The sequence below is a fragment of the Lampetra planeri genome, chromosome 56 (assembly GCF_965212315.1).
Source record: "Lampetra planeri chromosome 56, kcLamPlan1.2.h2, whole genome shotgun sequence".
Taxonomy (NCBI): domain Eukaryota; kingdom Metazoa; phylum Chordata; class Hyperoartia; order Petromyzontiformes; family Petromyzontidae; genus Lampetra; species Lampetra planeri.
The window spans coordinates 4,237,417-4,260,726 of NC_136162.1; the positions used below are offsets into that span (position 1 = coordinate 4,237,417).

General features: G+C 44.9%; 1 protein-coding gene across 1 annotated transcript in view; it reads left to right on the plus strand.

Annotated features, from left to right (window-relative positions):
- The window catches only part of MRE11 (MRE11 double strand break repair nuclease), an 82,728-nt gene extending 66,121 nt beyond the window's left edge, over positions 1–16,607 (plus strand). Inside the window, exons 13-19 of the mRNA XM_078618188.1 lie at positions 3,666–3,725; positions 4,557–4,749; positions 10,750–10,860; positions 11,241–11,314; positions 12,273–12,355; positions 13,137–13,230; positions 14,697–16,607. Coding sequence (XP_078474314.1) covers positions 3,666–3,725; positions 4,557–4,749; positions 10,750–10,860; positions 11,241–11,314; positions 12,273–12,355; positions 13,137–13,230; positions 14,697–14,723 — 642 coding nt within the window. The 3' untranslated portion in view covers positions 14,724–16,607. The remainder of the gene's footprint in view (positions 1–3,665; positions 3,726–4,556; positions 4,750–10,749; positions 10,861–11,240; positions 11,315–12,272; positions 12,356–13,136; positions 13,231–14,696) is intronic.
- The last annotated feature ends 6,703 nt before the right edge of the window (positions 16,608–23,310 follow it).

A 23,310-nucleotide genomic window follows, 5' to 3' on the forward strand; every position in this document is an offset into this window, starting at 1 on the left:
TGGTCGTGGGTTCGATCCTGACCCTGACGCCTGCTGTATATTTGGAGTTTGCGTGTCTCTCTCTCATCATCATCACGGTGGCTAGGAGATGTTAACTACCTCGCATGGTATACAGGAGGTCGTGGGTTCGATCCGGACCCTGACACCTGCTGTATATTTGGAGTTTGCGTGTCTCTCTCTCTCTCTCTCATCATCATCACGGTGGCGAGGAGATGTTAACTACCTCGCATGGTATACAGGTGGTCGTGGGTTCGATCCTGACCCTGACGCCTGCTGTATATTTGGAGTTTGCGTGTCTCTCTCTCATCATCATCACGGTGGCTAGGAGATGTTAACTACCTCGCATGGTATACAGGAGGTCGTGGGTTTGATCCGGACCCTGACACCTGCTGTATATTTGGAGTTTGCGTGTCTCTCTTTCTCTCATCATCATCACGGTGGCGAGGAGATGTTAACTACCTCACATGGTATGCAGGTGGTCGTGGGTTCGATCCTGACCCTGACGCCTGCTGTATATTTGGAGTTTGCGTGTCTCTCTCTCCCCATAGTCACATGGTCCTCTATTTTTTTGCCACCACATTTAGAATCAAACATGCGTTTATAGCAGTGGTTCTTAACCTGGGATGCACCCACCCCTTGGGGGGGTGAGATGCCCTTTCTGAGAACTAAAAGGGTGCAGGCTGCAGTGGTTTAGAGTGTTTGGCTGCTACACATTTCCACACCATCAGCCGCTTCGTTGAGCTATCACATGTGGCCAGGTCGCTTCTGAAAAGAGCTACATAGCTCAGTGGGCCTTACCTGGTAAAATACATTTTTTTTAAATTAAAATCTCTGCATGGCCGAAAAAGCTCCCCCCACCCCACCACTGATTCTTATTTCGTATGGCCCATGTAGAGCAACCATTAGGGATTTGGTTGTAAGCGATTTAACCATTCGATTGGTTTGTCCCAGAGTTGGTGCTTTGCGGATACAAAGACAAAGATCCCCCGCATAGCCTCAACAGACTGCTGGGGCAGCGAACACCTACGAAGGCTGAAACGACACACGAAGGGGGGGTGGGTGGCCAGGACCACACCCGGCCACCTTTGTCTTCCCAGTGACGATGTTAACACACTGCACCGGGTACTCATTTGAGGCTGAGTTGACCTAGAGACGGGTGGGAGCATTACTGGTGTTCGCCGTAAGTAGATTTCCAACTCGGGTTTCTGGGTTCTTACTGCAGCGCGGAAACCACTACACCGCCCGCCCAAGCATCTTTAAAACCATAATATAGGTTTTTGGGTCAGATCGCGTTATTTATAAATGTGTCAAAACTCTCCACCACCACGTTTTTCAAAGGACAAAATAATTCACTTCTTTAGCCCACCGGTGTGCTGAAGAGAAAATCAACAGCATTTTATAATTTGAGTAGTACGACGTTTCGCTGATAATTACAATCATCTTCATCGGGCAAGAATGGAACGTCGTACTCAAATTTTAAAATGCTGTTGATTCTCTCTTCAGCACACCCGTGGGCTTAAAAAGTTAATTATTTTGTCCTTTGAAAACGTGACACATTTTTTACTCTTTGGCCGTGTCGGGTGGTGGAGGGTTACGACACATTTATAAATAATGCGATCTGACCCAAAAACCTATATTATGAATAATATTGGTCGCGAAAGCCTGCTACGTGTTAAATCTTTAAAACCCTCCGCCTCCATCCACCGAGCAGTATAAATAGGTTACGTGTGGTGGTGGGGTAAAGTGTGGGTACTTTTTCAAAGACTTCTGGCCACCACGGTAGCAGCAGCCACATATCCTGAAAAGCCAATTATAGGCCCTATAAGGCTGATGCTCTATAAGTATTTAATACGAAGAGATTGAAAGTTGTTTGTTTATTTTATTGTGCATATAATATTTGGTTCACTGCGCAGCTGGCCAAATAAAACGCGTTTACTCGGCTTAATGTCTCTCGGAGCAGATTTAGTCTATGCAAATGTGTTCAGCGCGCTATTAGCATTAAACATGCAGTGCGCACACAGGACGGTTCACCGCTCGGTCGGCTCCAACCTGAGATACGTCCCCCGTCACCAATACCAATCATCACCACCATGAGGGTGAACGCAGCGTGATTTATCCGCGACCGATGACTGTTATCGCTTTGTGTTAAACATTACTTAAGCGCTTGTCACCGTTTATGTTACAGTCATGCTGTCAGAATATAAGCACAGAGTAAATCTTTTTTTTTATTGAATACGCCTACAAAGACAAAATTGCCCCTGAATGTGTCCTATTTTGTTAGTTAAGAAAGATTTTTTTTTTAGCTAGGAGAGACTGAATGGGGGAGTGTAAGGTGTTTTAGTCTCTGGTTGCAAGGTGGTGTGGAGATGACAATTTCATCACCGCTTTTCTTGATTCATCTTCTGTGTAGCGTTTTAAGTCTTCCTGAATTGTGTAACGGAGTCTTTTATACCTACTGCAGATTTCCTTCCTTTATGCCAAAGCACTCGTCAATGTAATTGGTCACACTGCCCAATGAAGGGACCCAACTTGAAAAAAAGAGTCTTGAGATTCATGAGCCTTTATTGGGTGAATAATTATGTCCATTATATCAGGAACATTACAAAATGAGCCACAAGCAACGTTGGAAAAAAAATTGCTGAAAAGTGCGCAGAGTATGCTTGTGGTTGAGCAACAACGTGAATAATAAAACATCGTCGTCGCTAAATTTCGATTTAAAGCTTTCGTGACTGCAGGGATTCATCTTCTTGGTTCTTTCGGTAAAGTCACGTAGAAGGGAAATAATAAAGTAATAAAAATAAAACATAATAAAACATCGTCGTCGCTGTTAATAGAATACGTTGGGCTTAGGCGAGACGCGTCGCGAGTAATGGATGACGGCCGGTAGCCGCCCCCCCCCTCCCCCTGTAAGAACGCGTGCCAGAGAACATCCACCGCGGAGATGGAGCAATGAAATCGGCTCAGATGCCAGATGGATTGTTGCATCATGAGATTGTGACGGGATGGGGGGGGGGTCCTAAAGTAATATCACATCTTCTGGAGGCTGTGCTTTGGTTGTGGTTCGCACGCTGTTTGCTTAACGAGTAATTGTTGCAGAAGACTTCCCGAACCTGATGCTTTTAAATCACCGCGTTTGCAACCCCTGGAAGACGGCTCCATAAAGTACCGCATTCCTCCTATTCTAAAATTAAGTTTCTTTTTTAACCAAAATGACTCCAAATTACATCTTACTATTCCTGAGCATCATTGGAACCTCATTTGCCAGTAAAAATATGATAATTGTTTTTTTACCCTTCTATCTGGCAACAAAACTGACACCTTTTTTACAAGGAGTCCAATCAACTTCAAGGACAGTGCACATTATCAGAGTTATGTTTTTTGTTTGCATTATGACTGCAGGTATTGTGGTCTATGTAAACATGACTCCTTGTAAAAAAGGTGTCAGTTTTGTTGCCAGATCGAAGGGTAAAAAACCAATTATCATTCCTGAGTATCTTAAACTTCTCGAGAATTCAATGCAGTCCCGTCACAGTGGATCATTATCTTCCGTGGTCGATAGCGGAGCGAACGAGCAATAGAGTCACCCGAGCTACTACACGCCCAGCTCGTGCGCCGCGTGGTCTGGCCATCGTTGCCCTCGCTAAAGACGCCTCGTCCCGTTGCAGGTGCGTCACTTCCGTGAGTCCTGCAAGAAAAACATGCAGGAGGACGAGGACATCAAAGAGGTATTTTTTTGATAATTGTTTTTTTTAAATCCTTTATATTAAGTTCGCTTGCTTGCTTGCGTGCTTGCTTGCTTGCGTGCTTGCTTGCTTGCTTACGACCGTGCAAATCTTTCGGTCGTTTTTTAACCCACTTCCCGTGATCCAATCGAGCTGACATTTTCCACACAGACTCGTTGTGCGTGACAATTAATGTTCGTGAAAATTGTTTTCCAAAATTTTACACTGTTTAGGGAAAACAAATTAAATATTTAATTACCAATTGCTTAATACTGGCAGACAATCATCTGACCCATAGGTGGCAGCCATCTCAAGCCAGAGGACGAGAAGACTCTAGCCGCCACGCATATAAAGGATTTATAGTGAAAAACTTTGTTTTTACGGGTTTATTTTTTACTCTTTTATCTGGCAACAAAACTGACACTTTTTTTTTTACAAGGAGTCATGTTTGCATAGACCACAATACCTGCAGTCATAATGCAAACAAAAAACATAACTCTGATAATGTATGCACTGGCCTTGAAGTTGATTGGTCCACACCCGAGACAGTTTTCCTTAGAGCCTAGTCTCACATGGTGTTGGACCAGATGACGCCAAAAGGCGCACAACTCAAAGACAATGAACCATCAGAGTATGAGAGCTCGGGGTAAGCATTTACACCATTGGAACCTCATTTGCCTCCCCACCCAGCCCCTCCCCACCCAGCCCCTCCCTCCCCACCCAGCCCCTCCCTACACAACGGACGGACGGACACAATAATCCCCTGTGGGCTGGTGTAACCAGGAGGTTCCAACCAGTATATTCTCTCTTCTCTTGTCTTGCCCCGTCCTATAGGCGGTGAGCCGCTCCCGAGCAATCAGACCCACTGGGGAGACGAGTGATCGCGACGATGACGACCAAGACGACGAGGAGAGGGCGGACGAGGTCCATACTTCTACGAGCAGGGGTCGAGGCAAGGGCAGCAGAGGTCGGGCCAGAGGTCAGGGGTCGGCGGTCACAAGGGGCAAGACGACGAGAGGAGGTCGGGGTGAGTCGTATTCCGGGGCTGGGTGCCTGTCAGGTGATCCGTGGCGGCTAGCTATTTAGGGCCTCTGCGTGTTTGTGTGTTTGTCTCTCTCTGTGTGTCTCTGTGTTATCTCTCTCTGCGTACGTGTCTGTCTATGTGTCTCCTGTTCTGTGTTTAAGCTCTCTCTTAAATTTAGCAATCTTTGGAAGAGCGTAATCAACCAGGTAGGGTGTTGACTGTTGTGTTAGCCGACTATCTGTGTTGTATTACATTATATTTCTAAGTTTACTAGGTTTTGTTTTCTCTTTCATTTGTACCTGATGATGGTTGATTGTGTTGCACTCGAAACGTCGTATGCTATTGTTTAATGTATTATGTTCTCTTTCTACGTGACTTTACCGAAAGAACCAAAGAGTATTTAGGGCCTGCTCGTTACAAAAATGGTCCACCCTCAACCACATCGACTGCATAAACCGTGGCAGCTGATGCACAAATGTTAATCAAAATACTCTCCAGGGTGCGACTTCTTCTCATCCAGAACAGACCGTGCAACGTGTAACGACGCAATGCCCGATCCACGAAGGAAACATCGCAGCGATACACTCTGCTACTCCTGACGCGTTTATCTGGCTTGACCACCTGAACGTGAAATTGTAGTTGTTGCTCTGCATGTACATCTGCCATACGAAAGAAGATTATAACAAGTATAACCCGTAAAAACAAAGTTTTTCACTATAAATTCTTTATATGCGTGGCGGCTAGAGTCCTCTCGTCCTCTGGCTTGATTGCATTGCACCATTAAGCAATTGGTAATTAAATATAATATTTTTGTCCTAAAAAGTGTAAAATTTTGAAAAAACATTTTTCACGAACATTAATTATCACGCACAACGAGTCTGTGTGGTAAATGTCAGCTCGATTGGATCACGGGAAGTGGGTTAAAAAACGACCGAAAGATTTGCACGGTCGTAAGCAAGCAAGCGAACTTAATATAAAGGATATAAAAATGATAAGCTGCATACGCAACTGGCCTGAGCCTATCGGTGCATTCCAGATGAATTTGGTCATCGACATCATACGGTACAGGAAGTGGGTATTCATGTCGCTCGATTCCGTGGAAGAAGACCGATAGTTTCTCATGACAGATGTGGCCCCCTTTTGTGCTTCATACACCCCGAGGATGTTTTGTCAGTGGGAGCCCCCATCAGAGGCTGGAAAAAAAATGACCTGGGTAGACTCACACCGAAGATTTAACCTGGTTGAGTAAATGAACGATTGTTTAAACGCTGATTTAAAGCTTTCGTGACTGCAGGGATTCATATTCTTGGTTCTTTTGGTAAAGTCACGTAGAAGGGAAATAATCAAATAATAAAAAGATAAAACAATAAAAAAATATTACGACATTTCGACTGCAACACAAGCAATCATCATCAGGTGTGAAATCCACAGCAAGAAAATTTGGTTCTTTCGGTAAAGTCACGTAGAAGGGAAATAATAAAATAATAAAAATATAAAACAATAAAAAATTCTCACGACGTTTCGACTGCAACACAAGCAATCATCATCAGGTGTGAAAGCCACAGCAAATTTTCAAATTTTCTTCCAGTAGAAACGTCGTGAGAATTTTTTTATTGTTTTATCTTTTTATTATTTCCCTTCTACCTGACTTTACCGAAAGAACCAAGAATATGTTTAAACGCTGTTTGCCGCTTTTCATGCTGAGCAAGGTAAAACGATATACGTGCAGCACCGCAGTATTTTAGCTCGCGCCATTGGAGGCAGAAGGACCTTGGGGCTTTGGCCTACTCTTCCACTCTCACCAGACCTCTTGGAAGAGGTGTGGGAGCCACCCTCCCTTTACCCCCCGACTAAGTTGGTAGTCTATAAAATATTAAAAAAAAAAATTTTAAACACGCTTTAATGAAATGTACTGTCCGAGCTGCCCCTCCCCCTGCCCCCTTCCCCCATCGCCCCTCCCCTCCTTCCACATCCCCCGCCCCTGGGCGTGACTCCCCGAGGCTTGCCGTGACGTAAGGGACCACGTGGTGATTTACAGGCAACTTGAGTTTAGCGTGGACAATTAGAGCCGTAAACTTGGACAATTAGAGCCGTAAAAAAGATTGTTTACATTTTTTTTTTCAATGATAGAATTTAGTATTGTCATCAGTATGACATACCTATGCCAAGTTTGCAGTCGATACGACATTGGGAAGACGGTTGAAATTGAGTACAAGATTTGAGGATACAACAGACAGAGTGAGTTAAATAAAAAAGCGTGTAAAATCTTCTTGGTTCTTTCGGTAAAGTCACGTAGAAGGGAAGTAATAAAATAATAAAAATAAAACATAATAAAATAAAATAATTCTCACGACGTTTCGGCTACAACGCAAGCAGCCGTCTTCAGGTGAAGAATGAGACACTACCAAGCTAGGAGCTTATATATAAGCTGGGTTGGAGGTGGAAGAGCGCCTTAACAAAAATAATGTGCATATGAAGAGGAATTTAGCATATTCATGGGAAATGCGTAGGAGGTGGGTGGGGGGGTTTCATAGTCATATTATGCCCATGCATTATGCAGGATCAACAGCACCAAGGGGGGGTGCAGGGAGTAGCATTAACAAAGGAAAGGAATGTTAATAGTATGTAGCTGCAGTTACTAAACAACCACGTAGAAAACTAAAGTATAAACTACATAAAAAACTAAAGTATAAACTGCATAGCACCATCAGTATACTTACTATACTCTACAATAAGCTGATCCTGCATAATGCGCGTATAATAATGATCTTCTTGGTTCTTTCGGTAAAGTCTTCAGCCGCTTGCGTTGTAGCCGAAACGTCGTGAGAATTATTTTATCATGTTTTATTTTTATTATTGTATTACTTCCCTTCTACGTGACTTTACCGAAAGAACCAAGAAGATGAATCCCTGCAGTCACGAAAGCTTTAAAGCGTGTAAAATGTTTAAAAATATATATTTTTTAAAATTATAATCATAGAATATAGTCTTGTCATCAGTATGACATAAGTATACCAAGTTTGCAGTCGATAGCACATTGGGAAGTGGGTAAAAATTGAGTTAGATTTTTTTTTGAGGATATGATAACAGACGGAGTGAGTTAAATAAAAGCGTGTAAAAACCGGCAAAATCTTTGCAAAAACTATCTCCTGTCCCTGTAATGGCCGATATTAGTTGCATAATGTCTCACCCTCCCTGCTGTGCAAAGGATGAAAAAACAATCGTTCGCTATATTTAAGCCCGTCTTGAAAACTTAGCTCTTAAAATTGGCCTTTAATTCCCTAGGTCTGGCCGTGTACCTTTGCAGGTTCTGTTTATTTCCCACTTTCCGTAGACGGGACGCATTAGTGGGATCTACTACGGATGAAATGCGCCTTACAAATCTACATTATTATTGTTGTTGTTACAGCTCGGATTTGTTATTCTATTCAGGTGTCTATTTGTTTTGTCTCAATTTTACCCTGTAACATGCATTTAGATGTTCTCCTCTCTTCTGTCCTGTTCTCTCTCGCCATTAGCCTTAACACGTGTAAACATTCGCGTACAATTTGCATAAATCATGAATAAACGTGTGTGTTCTCAACGCGCACGCAATTCGATGCGCCTATCATGACCAGCATCGAACGGCTGAAACGTTGCATGCCGAGTACGCGCGGAATCCACTTAATGGCTTTGAGGGCTGAATGTTCAAAGAGTCGATGTAAGCAGAGTGGGAAATAAATGACCTCCGGAGAAAAAATGCTTCTCCCTCGGGCCACGTATGCGGGGAGCAGTAGCGCAGCGGTTAGTTCTGCACTGTGTGTGTCTGCGCGTTAGACTGCTTGAGCGTTTGTGTTAGGGCAGCGGTTCTCAAAGTTTGGTTCCCGGACCACCAGCATCATCAGCCCTCTCTCGTATTTCCTTAGAACTGCTTTTTGTGTTTATTCTGTGGTCTTCTGCCGCCCCTCCGATTAGCACGGTTCGCTACGTGCGGTGCAAAAGAAGTTCAACACACGTACAGCAAATCGGCGCACACTTTCAACTGTGTGCTCTCCGTAAACGTAGCACGACTTGCGTGCGCGCGTACAATGGGAGTGGCCGGTCTCATTCATTAGCACAGCTATTACACGAAGCAGCCAAATAGGCGAGTTGCATTAGTAACGCATTAGTCACGAGTGCGTGGCTGAGACGCAATGACCTCAGGTGTGACCGATTTGAATGCCGTTAGCATTGAGCCGCTCTGCGTAACGTACGTTTCTGTTAACGCCAACACTGCCCTTGCATCGCTCTTCCCGTTCACGTGCAGATGAGAAAGTTTCTCGTCCACTCATCGGCAAGAAATTACCTCTGTCTGTTCCAGTATATGGCCAAGCTCTGGTTTCTGTTTTGACAGGAGGTTGAATTTAGCAATCAGGTTAACTTTACATTTGGTTGACATTGAAGTAGTTGAGGAAACTGTCATGTTATCTACGTGGTCCCAATCAGATGTTCACATTTTATCTGTTAATGATAAGTGTGATTGAAAGAGAGTCTTGTCTAACAAGATTGTTATCAATCAGAGTAACAGTCCAATTTCCGACAGCCTAAAATCGGTACTCGCTAAAGGGTTCAATTTCGCAGTCACCCCAAAACACATCCCAGGTGATGACATCATTGCCCAGGTCGACGTAGCTCTCAAAAGTTTGGGACGCATTCCGGCAGACGTTGCAAGATCTGAAATCGCTGCTATCCTCAGAAATGCTAAGAAACCCATTAGCAACATCAGCAAGGACGAGCGTTTTGAACTCGCTCAGTTAAAAAAGAGAGATGACATTGTCATCCTCTCAGCCAACAAGGGCAATGCCACTTTCATCATGGATAAAACCACTTACAACAACAAAATTCACGACCTTCTTAATGATGGCAGCTATACCAAAATCAATAGAGATCCTACCAACCGCCTGGCTATGAAAACCAACAATATCATCACAAAAAATTGTAAATGTTGTGGATTTACGCTTCAACACACCGGTGGGCTAAAGCAAGGAACTATTTTGTCTTTTGTCAACGTGACACTTTTTTTGCTGATTGGCCGTGTCGGGTGGTGGAGGGTTACGACACCTTTATAAATAACGCGATCTAAAATCCAAAAACGTTGATTATGAATAATATCATCACTCATTCGACTTCTCTAATCGAACCGACCAAGCAGCTCTCTATAAAACCTTCGGCTGCTGGACCACCCAGATTTTATGGCCTTCCAAAAATCCATAAAGAAGGTACCCCGCTCCGTCCTATCGTCTCCACCATTAACTCACCCACCTTTTGTCTGAGACCCTGCTTCCTGTCACGGGCAAGACCACCTCAGCTGTACTTAACTCAGCTCACTTGGTTTCTCTAATCAAGGACATCTCACTGTCTCCAGATGATTTGCTTGTCAGTTTCGATGTAGTCTCGCTGTTCACCAAGGTACCTGTACCTGACACCATTGCAATCATTGAAGAGACTTGGTCCAACAGGGACTGAATCCTGATGTACCAACTTTGGTGAGGCATTGCCTTACCAACAATTACTTCACCTGGAATGGTACATTTCTACAAACAAAATGAGGGTACCCCAATGGGTTCTCCCTTATCACCTGTGGTAGCAAATGTTTTCATGGAGAAATTTGAGACAGATACCATCCAGACATCCACCCTACGTCCTTCCTTGTGGAAGAGATACGTAGATGACACGTTCGTTATCTGGCCACATGGCCTGCCAGCACTGAACCAATTTTTCAACCACATAAATTCCATACACCCACTCCCTCGTGTGATGTTCCGGCCTTCATAGGTGCTGCCCGCTAACAGCACTTGCCCCAACAGTCTGTTAAGGCTACACGGGGGATCTTTGCCTTAATTTTAGTTTTACTTCTGTCACACCGTACGTAGTCAGCCGCGTTAATCTGTGGTGCGGGACCTGACCCGGAAGGCCCGTACCGTGAGCGTCCACTGACCGTCGACGCCGTGAAACGTCGTCGTTTGTGCGAATGCGTCGTTGCAGGCAGCCGCGGCAAGGCCGGCGGGTTAGGATTGGACTTTCACACTGAGCCCCCCCCCAGTGCCAGACGCAAGGCCCCGGCGGGCAACGTCGCCCCACAATCCAGGATTGACGGTGAGAGCACACGCACGTTGGCCTGGTATGCAGGAGGGCTTGGGTTCGATCCCGACCCTGACGCCTGTTGTATATATGGAGTTTGCATGTCGCGTGGATTCTCCGAGTCCTCTGGTTTTTCCCTCTGTCTTTTGAATCATGCGGTTAAGAGTATTAGGCTGCTATAAATGCCCACTTGGTAAGCCACTTCGTTGAGCTATCATTTATGGCCAGGTCTCTTCTAGTTTGTAAGTTTAGACCATTGAGCTAATCAGCCGCCAATATATTCTCCATCCGTGTTTTAAAAAAAAATCTGTTAGAAATTCAATGGAATATCACAGCATAACCTGTGCATTTTGTGGAGAATACTGCTAATTTTCCTTTTCTTGTGTGTGTGTAAGCAATGTTTACAACTTCGACACAAAAGCCTTCCAGGTCGACATCTGTTGCGAACAAATACAACCCGCCCGTACAGGTAAACACGACAGCAGGGGCTGTTTGCATGAATTATTCTTATCGTATATGGACATGAATTGAGTAGCAGTTATAAACCAATGTCTTAGTTGTTAATCCAGCTGCTGGCTTTAGAGTTGGGTGAGTTTGAACCCCGGTCGTGCCCTCGGAGAACACTCACAGTGGACACGAGTTTACACAGAGACCCAGGGACTCGTATAGATACCCGTATACTGTCATAGAGACCCATAGACTCAAATAGAGACCCGTATACACACACAGAGACCCATATATTCACATAGATACCCATATACTGATACAGAGAAACATATTCACTTAGAGAGCTGTATACTCTACTCACACAGAGACCCATACACTCACACATCGACCCATATATTCACACAGAGACACATAGACTCACACAGAGACACATAGACTCACACAGAGACCCATAGACTCACGCAGAGACCCATAGACTCACACAGAGACCCATAGACTCACACAGAGACCCATAGGCTCACACAGACCCATAGACTCACACGGAGACACATAGACTCGCACAGAGACTCATATACTAACACAGAGACCCATACACTCACACATCGACCCATACACGCACACAGAGACCCATATACTCACACATAGACCCATATACGCACACAGAGACTCATATACTCACACAGAGACCCATATATGCACACGGAGACACGGAGCGTAGTGATTCTGTACGATTGTCGTGCGAGGAACATTCAGTGGTCGAGCGGGTAGGAAAGTGCTGCTCCCTACTGTGCGACGTGATGTCGACAGCAAGATCGGGATACAGATGGGAGCAAAACATTTTTTTGTTTAAACTTAAGTCAAAAAGAAGAGCATATCTCGGAGGGTCGGTGTCAGTTGCTGCGATGAAAATGCGTTGTGACATCGACCGCACTGGCCATGATGACGTCTTAACTTCGCCATGAAATGTTTAATGTTTGCAGATAAGTGATAGTGAGAGTGAAACGGAGCTGCTTTCTGCATCTCCAAAGAGAAGCAGCGAGAGGAATCGAAATGAGGTCACCGGGTTCGTAGCGCAGTGCACTAACCACGACACTAACTCTCATGTACATGTATATCCACTCACAAAATAATAATAAAGAAGTATATTTGGTGTTCACGCCCTTCTTATAGCATCATGAAGGCTATGGAGAAGGGGCTATGTTTTTTTATTTGTGACCTATACAGAATATCTCTACCATGAGTCTACCGCATAACTGGCTATAGTTTTGTCTCGTGTAGCATCAACATATACATATACCTTCTTGGTTCTTTCGGTAAAGTACCGTAGAAGGGAAATAATAAAATAATAAAAATAAAACATAATAAAATACAATTCTCACGACGTTTCGGCCACAACGCAAGCAGCCGTCCTGTCTTTCCGACAGACCTGGTCTTCACCCGAGGACGGCTGCTTGCGTTGTGGCCGAAACGTCGTGAAAATTGTATTTTATTATGTTTTATTTTTATTCTTTTATTATTTCCCTTCTACGTGACTTTACCGAAAGAACCAAGAAGATGAATCCCTGCAGTCACGAAAGCTTTAAATCGACATATAAATATACGTATATGCGTTAAAGATCCCATGATGTAATTGGCAAGATTAGGCCATTGTGTTACCGACATCATGGCCTAAAGTTGAAAAAAAATGGTGACATCATATAATTTGCGTGTGCAATCATTTAACCAGTCGACAATCCGTTGTTACACGCTTGATTCGACGCTCATTCCCTTAGCGTAGGAATCGAATTGGATGGATGAATCTGACGCGTGTCGTTCAGACGCCTAATTTTCATTCCGCCCCACAGTCCCGCGGGACGCTCCAGGGCGCCTTCTGGCTCCTACAGGACGAGCTCGCAGAGCCAAAGGGGCGTCATGTTTGACGACGACGACAACGACGAGGTGAGTCACGTTCCGCGATGAACCTGAAGGGACCCGGTGACCTTTCGTTACTTTTCTTACACGCGAGGTCAGCCAAGTTGCCCCGTCATGGAAATCACGAAACGTGCGGTCATGGCTTTAATGACACGTACCATGTTCATTCTTTTATATTACCTCTACGATAATTTTTTTTAATTGAAAGAGATGCTAGGGGTCGCTGAAATGCAAAGCATTGTACCTGTTATTTTTTAGACCATGGGTTCAAAAGGTGGCTGAGTTGGTTCAGAGGTCAGTGCGATAATCTGTCACCGCTGAGATGCCACGGTTTCAAATTTACATGTCAACTGCCTCTGCATTAAGCCGGCAGCTCGAGTGCAGTGAGGTGATGGTCTAAGGCAGATCACCCATGACTGAACTTATCCCCTGGTGGTGTCATTAAGATGCATTTCTTTTAAAGAAGTCTTACTCATTCTTAACCTTTTCGCTAACATATGTTCACTTGCGAACTGTCTATAACCTTGTTATTTTCATTATCTTGTTATTAAAAATGAAGTGGAGTGTCTTAGCAAAACACCGTTTTGAACACATTTAACGTGCCCTGTTTTCTGTCTAGATTATTTCAAATCTTTGATGCTTAATATCTTCGGGTTTACGAAGCCTAACTAGCTGAAATTTTCTACACAGATTCATCTTGTGCGACAATTGATGATTTCAGTTTAAAAACCGGTCCCTGTCCCACCGATCCTGGGCCTCTAAATGTTTTAACTTCATTTTTTATTGCACTGTTCCAAATATATTCGAATTATCTTGAAAATAATGAACTATTATTATTGTCTGGATTGAGATCTTAGAATGAATATGTACATGTACTTATTATGTTTGCAATATTAACATAAACACTTAAACTACAAATACAATTTTAATTTACAAGCTTCATTTTAAAGGGTTTCAACAAATCAAATTTGATTAATTCTGGGGTCAAAACAATTGAGATGTTATTTATTTTTGAGATATATTTTCTAATTCAAAGCATTCAACCAATTCCCGTTAAATCTGATATTAAATGTGGATATTAATCAACGGAGAGATGAAGAGGCTACTTTTCTTTCTTTGCTGGACTTCAACATCACTGAAAATGACCAGAAATTACGTCCAAGCCTTATTGAAGTAAATGACAATGATACTAAAACGTAAAAATAAAAAAATAAACAAATTTACATTTTTTTACACACACTTTTATTTGCACTGAAAAGTAGAAATATAGTATTTTGACCCCGGAATTAATCTAATTTGACGTGCTGAATAAAAGTCACTGGCTTGCATAAAGAAAATTAAATATATTGTGATTCATTCTGGGATCAAAATAATTTATTTTCGACTTTTGAGTGCAAATAAAAGTACGTACATTGACGAATTTATTTCTTTACCAATTTTTTTTCTATTCTTAACACAGGTCAGATGGATAATTATCAAATTTATTTTCACAGGATGAAGACTATAATCCTTTCAAATAGAAGCGGGACAAGTCGAAGGAAGAAATTGTTCAGTTTGAAATCCGCGTTAAATCTTTTCCTCTGCATTATAGCCTTGGGTATGAGGGTGGCTGGCTGGGGCTGCTTGAGGAGCTTATGAAGGCAACGTTTTGCCAGGGTCCCAGATTCACATCAGGCTGGCCATTGGCGGTTTAAACGTTCACACGTGGGGAGTGTCGATCGCCTTTATCTGATCACCAAATGTCGGCGGAAGAAAGAAAGGTGAAAAAAAAAACACCGACGTGTGATTTTTTTTTCTCATCGCTCAAGGTTCGAAAGGCCGATGTGTCCTCAATCAATCGAATTAAGTAGGGTGTGACACGTGTCATCGAACGTGAAGGCGTGTCACCCACCTTGTACCACCTGGCACGATCTAATGCTGCGCTGAAGGAGTCTCAAGATGGGAGGGAGGGGGGGGGGAGTTTTCTTCTCCTGGTGTGACTTTTTTTTTTGACCCCCTGACCTTGACCCCTTGATACGAAATAATCGTTTGCGTCGTTGTTTGGGAATTTTTTATGACGGAATAAATAAGCAGACGGTATGTCTCCACATATCCGTCTTGCCACGTAAAAAAAAAAATATTTCTTACACAACTCATCAGCCGCACGGCCTTCTGGGAGTGCATCATTTAATCGGTATTGTTTCAACATAAGCAAAAAGTCTGGACCGGTTTTAACACCCACAGTGTGCTGACTAATTGGCGATACAACCGCTAATGTGACCCTCTGTCTTGCATCATGCCCACTCTGGTGGAGCTGCTACGACTTGTTGTCATTTAATCCTGTCCCATCCCTTTCCCATTTTGATGACGTACGTGTACGTACGTGTACGTCATCAGAAGAACTAAAATAAATTAACTGTCGGTACATCATGAGGTCGGAAGACGTAGCGAGGCTCCCACAAGGCCATGCGGGAGGGCGCGTGGCACAGTTTGGCGCCAGCTATCGTAGAGTTGCGGTCGTGTCGCTAGAGTTGTCTGCGGAGAGTACAATGTCTTTTCAAAACAGCGGCTTCTCTAAATAAAATTAACGCTCAACCACTTGCGCGTTCAATGATTCAGCGACGAACGGAACCGACGCCCATCCTGCAACTTGCAGACGTCTTGGAAACGCTAAAGGGTTAAGCTCGCGCCCTCGCACACAAGCTGTGTAGCTTGGTGGTGCCTGCGGTCTGCTCTCCACAGGACGTCAATCTGTTCGGCGTGTTAACAGAGTGCTGCGGAAACTGTTGAGTAAAGCAGAGATGCTCGCCAATCATATTCCCCGTGGCCCGGTGGAAGCTCATTGTCCGCTGCAGCGAACGTGGCCCCAATTTTGTGAATGACGTGAAACGTTCATTGCGGCTTCCTTTGATTGCGATCACATTAAACCCAAGGGAAAGTGTGCTTGGTTTGGCTTTTAATAATTCATGTGTGAGAGAGGAAAAAAAAAATTTGCAAAAGCAAACTTAATTTTCACCAAAGCTCAGTTATCTGCTGTTTTTCACCATTCTGTTCCTCCCCCATGTGCCTTCACATTTATAATCGTTGCTGCCTTTTGTTATTGCCGTTTAAAGGTTGGCGCTGGTCCTTGTGATTGTGCACACATCAATGTTATTTGCCTGCCTGCTGGGAAAGTTGTCAAATGTGGGTTTTGTTGCGACGCATGAGACCACAAAACTTAGGTAAAAAATATTTCACCCTTAAAAGCGTGTGCGCGGAAAAGCGTGCTTCATATTGTTACGTGGTCGGAAACTATGATTCTGGTCAAAAGTTGAGAATGGAGTAATGTAAATGTCTCACGAGAAAAGGCGAGGACTTTGTCAAGGAAGGTCATGGTGTCCGTGGAAATTGTGAATTTGAATAAAGGCTTAAGTAAAATCTTTGAACGAGCACTTCCAGCCCTCATTATACTCTGTGACTGTTTCATGAATTGTGTCCCCCCCCCCCCCCCCACACTTTGGCTATTAATTTGGCATTTAGAAATACCGCAGGAATATGAAACTCACCTCGTACGTTAATAACATTATGACCTTACCAGCAAAAAAGTACAAATAGGTGACGTTCTGGGAAAAACTGTCCTTAATTGCAAATCTATTTTCATTCTAAGTGTTATCCATGAGTATTCGGAATATAACGGTGGTTAATAATGAAACAATGTAATCTAAATATGTAATTGATGGAAAGGTTGGCCACTTTATTGGTGGTACATGCATAGGCCTTTGTCCGCTGCTGGATGACGACCTTCCTTTGCCGTGTGAATCATGGAACGGGGAGGGTGGGAGGTGATGATTTGACCATACTTCACCGTGCTTGTCATTTCCGGTTGGCCAATGTGGGGAGCATAGAAGTACAATACCTCAGTGGGTTTCCCTGCACCGTCCTCCGCTCCACAATGTTATGCATGGCGGTTGCACATACAATCAATATTCAGGCTCAATCAAGCTTAGCTTCTGAGATCCGATGCGATCTTGCACATTCGGGAGTGATTGAGGCATAAGCTTACCATCTGCCTCCAGAATGTGCAATTAGGACATGGGTCACGCTGCTCTGGCGTAGTAACAATAACTGGCAGAACTTGATAAAAAGAACAGGTAATCGTGTGATGTTCCTTACAATTGATGAGTAATATGCTTTGCATTGTCCTCGGTTAATGGTCCGAGTCACTTATCTTTGAAAGTAAAATTCCTCTTAGGTACAACGAAAATTGATTTGCCATTCAGACGTGCTGATTTTGCATTCAGTGTTTCCAATTAAAACGCAGTTTGGAGGCGACCTTTTTGGCCCAGAGGTCAGTGCCGAGCTGGCACCGTTAAGATTCTGGGTTTGAATCCAGCCACCCACCGTCCGATGGTTAAACGGGCGTCTCGAGTGGCCTCGGCCTCGTCACCAACGAACCCGCGCGCGGGCCAAACAGAAAAAACCCCGTTAAATTAAAGTTCGTTCTTCTTGAGAATTAAAATACATCGATTAAAGTCACGCGACGAAACGTCAACTCTCGCATGCAGAGTGGGTGGAAGAGTGGTGCTGTTTGCTGTGCGTACTAGAGGACCAGAGAGCACACAGCACCACGTTCCCTTCTCGATCATTCCCGTAGCCACCAGTCCCTTCACACTCACAGCTGACTCCCCTGTCATTACCTCCCGTGGCCACCAGTCCCTTCACACTCACAACTGACTCCCCTGTCATTACCTCCCGTGGCCACCAGTCCCTTCACACTCACAACTGACTCCCCTGTCATTACCTCCCGTGGCCACCAGTCCCTTCACACTCACAACTGACTCCCCTGTCATTACCTCCCGTGGCCACCAGTCCCTTCGCACTCAAAACTGATACCCCTGTCATTACCTCCCGTGGCCACCAGTCCCTTCACACTCACAACTGACTCCCCTGTCATTACCTCCCGTGGCCACCAGTCCCTTCGCAATCACAACTGATGCCCCTGTCATTACCTCCCGTGGCCACCAGTCCCTTCACACTCACAGCTGACTCCCCTGTCATTACCTTCCGTGGCCACCAGTCCCTTCGCACTCACAAATGATACCCCTGTCATTACCTCCCATGGCCACTAGTCCACTCACACCACATGTCGACTCTACTGTCATTACATATATATGGGACTGCAAAGCTTTAGAAATTATTGACTTATTCTCTCTCTTCGAGAGTGAGCGAATACCGTGCAGTGCATTTCAAGTTTAAATGACTACGGTCCAAATGAAAAAAATAAACTACCCACACATTACTCAATTGGGATTATCCATATTAGCAAGCGTCGCCTCGTAAACCAACTTGGTACCACCCTCCAGGTTGATTTTTTTTCTCACCGCAGGTTGCCGAGCCCTGTCGCTGACGTCACAGGCAATGGACGAATCGAAATGTCCGTTGGTGACGCTGTTTGTCGTCACAGCGTTCTGAATGACGTCGCACGCAATGGCCGCGTAGTCGTAACGAGATACAGAGTAAAATTTCGAATCAACATCGCCACGTGTTTGGCTGCTGTACATGTCCACACGATGACGACGATGACGATGATGAGAAGTCACGTGGTTGAGCCCTCATTTGTGATCGTCAGGTCGCTTCTGAAAGAAGAACCACGGATCTCAGCCAGCCTTCCACAAGGTCAAATTAATCAAAACTCTTCTTGGTTCTTTCGGTAAAGTCACTTTACCGAAAGAACCAAGAAGATGAATCCCTGCAGTCACGAAAGCTTTAAATCGAAATTTTATCAAAAATCCTTGAGTTGACAGTGTCGATTTAAAGCTTTCGTGACTGCAGGGATTCATATTCTTGGTTCTTTCGGTAAAATCACCTAGAAGGGAAATAATACAAATAAAACAATAAAATTATCACGACGTTTCGATTGCAACACAAGCAATCATCATCATCTGTAAAAACCACAGCAAGAAAATTTGAAAAAAAAAATATTTCTGTGGTTTTCACACCTGATGATGATTGCTTGTGTTGCAATCGAAACGTCGTGAGAATTTTATTGTTTTTATTATTTCCCTTCTACGTGACTTTACCGAAAGAACCAATAATATGAGATACAGATTAGTGAGATAAACAGAGAGAGACCTGGAAACGAGATACATACAGATCAGTGATTACATGTACGGACGTGTCATCACGACGTCACGTGACGGGACGATGCATCGTTGCATCCTAGTTATGTGGCCTGCCAGACAACATAGGGACCGTCCATAAATGACGTCACGCGATTTTGGACGATTTTTGACCCCCCCCCTCGTCTCATGGCGTCACAAAATTTCAGACCCCCCCCCTCAAATATGACGTCACAAAGCTCTGCCCTCCCCCCCCAAAATAAAACATGCTTCAAATCGCTTTAAACAATTGTCATTGTAGTGCGTATTTAATGTGGCGCTGCACTTTGATGTTGTAGAAGAAACATTTATTAAAAGTCTATTTCATTAAGTAGAACGTGTTGTCTATATGTATTTAAAGTTGCGCATTTTTATGTGACCTCACATTTCTCAACCCCCCCCCCCCCCATCGTCACACATCGTCACAAATGTCTGACCCCCCCCTAGCTGCGTGACGTCATTTATGGACGGCCCCATAGTGGCGTAGCTAGATATTTTGCGCCCGGAGACGAACTATAAAATTGGCGCCCCCCACCCGTTTAATCACATACCAAAATGTAATTACATGACAAGTAGGCTGTGTGTGGCGGGATATATAAACTTTGAGGTTGAGGTGTACATTTGTGCAGTAGTTTCAGGCTGCCGCGCCCGCCGCAGTAAGTTCTAATGTGACGTTGTAAGCCTCATTTTGGCGCCCCTTTACCTTGGCGCCTGGGGACATATGTACCCCCCTGCCCCCCCCCCCTAGCTACGCCTCTGCCCCATAGACGTTTGATTTAATCTGGAAGAATCCCACGATCTATGGAGCTCGTTTTCACAAGCGTGCAGCCCAACACTGATCGGCAATGGTGAAACACTCCACTCCAGAGGCAGTTACGTTGACATTATACAATTATATGTAAACGTCGAAGACACCAACGGAATCATGCTATTATATCCGAACAATAGAGCGTGCAATTGCAGGCCTGCATCTTTATTATTCAGAGCAAGTAAGACTTCGTGCCGATCTTTTACGAGCTTCAAAATCCTCTCAACCAAATCATCCACAGCATCGCTTAAGACGCTGTACGAACATATGTCGTTGATAAAAGTCACGTCCTATATATATATTTTTTTTTATATTTTGCCAGGTACTTAGCTGAATTCTTTATTTAATTCACAATAGAAGCAAAAGATAATGCTTATAGAAATAATATATTCTTCGCCTTGATCAACACAAAATCAATTTAACACCGCAACTTGCGTGCCAGTAATTATGTAGAGTATCGCAAACCGATTTATTTGTATAGGATTATGTTTTGAAATGTCATACCTTATTCTTGTAAATCCATTAGATTAGATTTTATTTTCGATAAAAATGAGTCGTCAAGTCATGTTAAGGCCATCAATTGCAGTCGCATGTGTAATGTAGTCACTCGGCGGGAGACGACTTCACGGGTAACACACTCTTTATTTTATCAAACTCGTTCACAGGTGACTAACACCTACTTTGTATCTCGGGTGACAAACACCCACTTAGTATCTCGGGTGACAAACACCCACTTAGTATCTCGGGTGACAAACACCCACTTAGCTACTTGGCGACTAACGCCCACTGAGCTACTCGGATGACCAACATCCACTTAGTATCTCGGGTGACAAACACCCACTTAGCTACTCGGCGACTAACGCCACTGAGCTACTCGGATGACCAACATCCACTTAGCTACTCGGCGACTAACGCCACTGAGCTACTCGGGACACTCCCTGCCCGGGGTATCCGTCTCGACTGTGGGTCCCCAGCCCGACCCACGGGGGCGTCGGACCCCGGGTCCCACAGCCTCGCCTCCGAGCCACACAGGGCCCCGGTCCCCACAAGGACGGCGGGACTAGGGGTCTCGGGGCACTAGGTCTTCAGCTCCGTCTTCGGGTCTTCAACTGGGTAACTCTCCCCGAGTGCTCTCGCGCGTCCCCCTTTATACCCCACCTGCGGACGTCGCTGCGAGCACCCACTTATTCGACCAATCGCTGGGCGCTGGCTACGATCCTGTTTTCCCACATCTCATCGTGCCTCACCACCCACGCCGCGCCGCCCCGTCATCTGTCACTCCCGGCGCGCGCGTCCACACCACGCCCACAACGCGTGCCCAACCCCGCACCCCGCGCCGCCCCGTGATCCATCACTGTCACAGTCGGCGCACGTCAACACCACCACTACACATGCATGGAATTATGAAGGTCGGTCATTATCCTTCACTTCAATTTCCCTTATCAGCCCATTTATGTTAAATGCTTGCATTTGCAATTTAGTCCATTTCAAACTCACATCATTCATTATTGGAATGTAATTTACTTGTTCGTTATTTAGAGTTCACACTTTTTTGACCGTGAAAGAATAAAATCACTTCTAGATTTGAAGCTTTCGTGACTGCAAGGATTCATATTCTTAGGTTTTTTTCGGTAAAGTCACGTAGGTAAAAAATTAAAATTAATAAAAATAAAATAAAATAAAAATCACGACGTTTTGGAGGCAACATCTGAAGACGGAAGCTTGTGTTGCCTCCGAAACGTCGTGATTTTTATTTTATTTTACTTTTATTAATTTTAATTTTTTACCTACGTGACTTTACCGAAAAAAACTAAGAATAAAATCACTGCCATGTAATTTTCCATTGAGGCAGCGCGATATTGGGAATTGTAATTGGATCGTGGCCGCATTGTACACTGAACGTCCATGTGGCGTCCTCTCATTCGAGTCGTCGGCGATGCAAACTGCTGCTCTTCAAGTCGAGGCAGTGGAGGGATTTAATACTGGTAGGAACCTCCTGGTTACACCAGCCCACAGGGGATTATTGTGTCCGTCCGTCCGTCGTGCAGGGAGGGGCTGGGTGGGGAGGGGCTGGGTGGGGAGGGGAGGATGGGGAGGGGCTGGGTGGGGAGGGGCTGGGTGGGGAGGGGCTGGGTGGGGAGGGTGGGGAGGGGCTGGGTGGGGAGGGGCCGGGTGGGGAGGGGCTGGGTGGGGAGGGGCTGGGTGGGGAGGGGCTGGGTGGGAAGGGTGGGGAGGGGCTGGTCACCCCGTGGTGCCCTTATAAAACTCAACGTTTAACCTACTCACGCCGGCTTGTGCCCGCCCTCACAGTCGGGAATATTTTGCGGAATACACCACGCCGCTGTTGACCCTGGCCATTGACCGAGCAACCCAACGTTCCTACCAGCTCCCTCCGCAGGAGGGATGTGTTCATAAACTTTCTCCACCGTTTAAACTCCCACGTTGCGACACACAACCCAACCTGGCCACTGCTGCATCGCAAATCCGGCACGCTGACCTTCCAGAAACCAGCATATTTATTGTGTGCTGGAGGAATCCGATGAGCTATAAAGCTCTTTTTCACAGATGTCTCGTAAGGACGGGTCAGAACGTTACAACAGCAAACAATGCAAACACACTTCGCCACGCTGGCATTGGATGATATTGGTCGCGAAATCCTACGTGTTAAGCACACTTCACCACGCTGGTATCGGATGATATTGGTCGCGAAAGCCTGCGTGTTAAACACACTTCACCGCAATGGTCAGGATCAGTTCCGATATCACTCGCTGGGGGTTGCCACCTCTGGTGCTGTCGATGTTAAACGTTCGGGGAACACTTAAACATTTCCCAGCGAAATCCGGACTGGTGGCAACGCCGCTCACCACTGATCATTGGCGCTGGGGGGTTTCAAAGCAAAGTTTAAGCCGCGTGATGTTAAACTTCCACACTGCTGTGCGCAGTGGGGAAGTAATGACTCCACTTGTCGTCCGTACGTTTTCTCATTATGCGCGTATATTTGGGCATAGCTGGATGTCAATTATAATTTGTTCGGTTTAAAACAAAAAAAAACCGTACACGCTTTAATTGAAGCTTTGAAATGCGGACCCTTCTGTGTGAAATAATTGGCACACGTCGGATGACGTCCCGCGTCAACCGGTGTGTTTTGTTGTCGTCGTTGCTACGATGGCGTTTCAATTACAT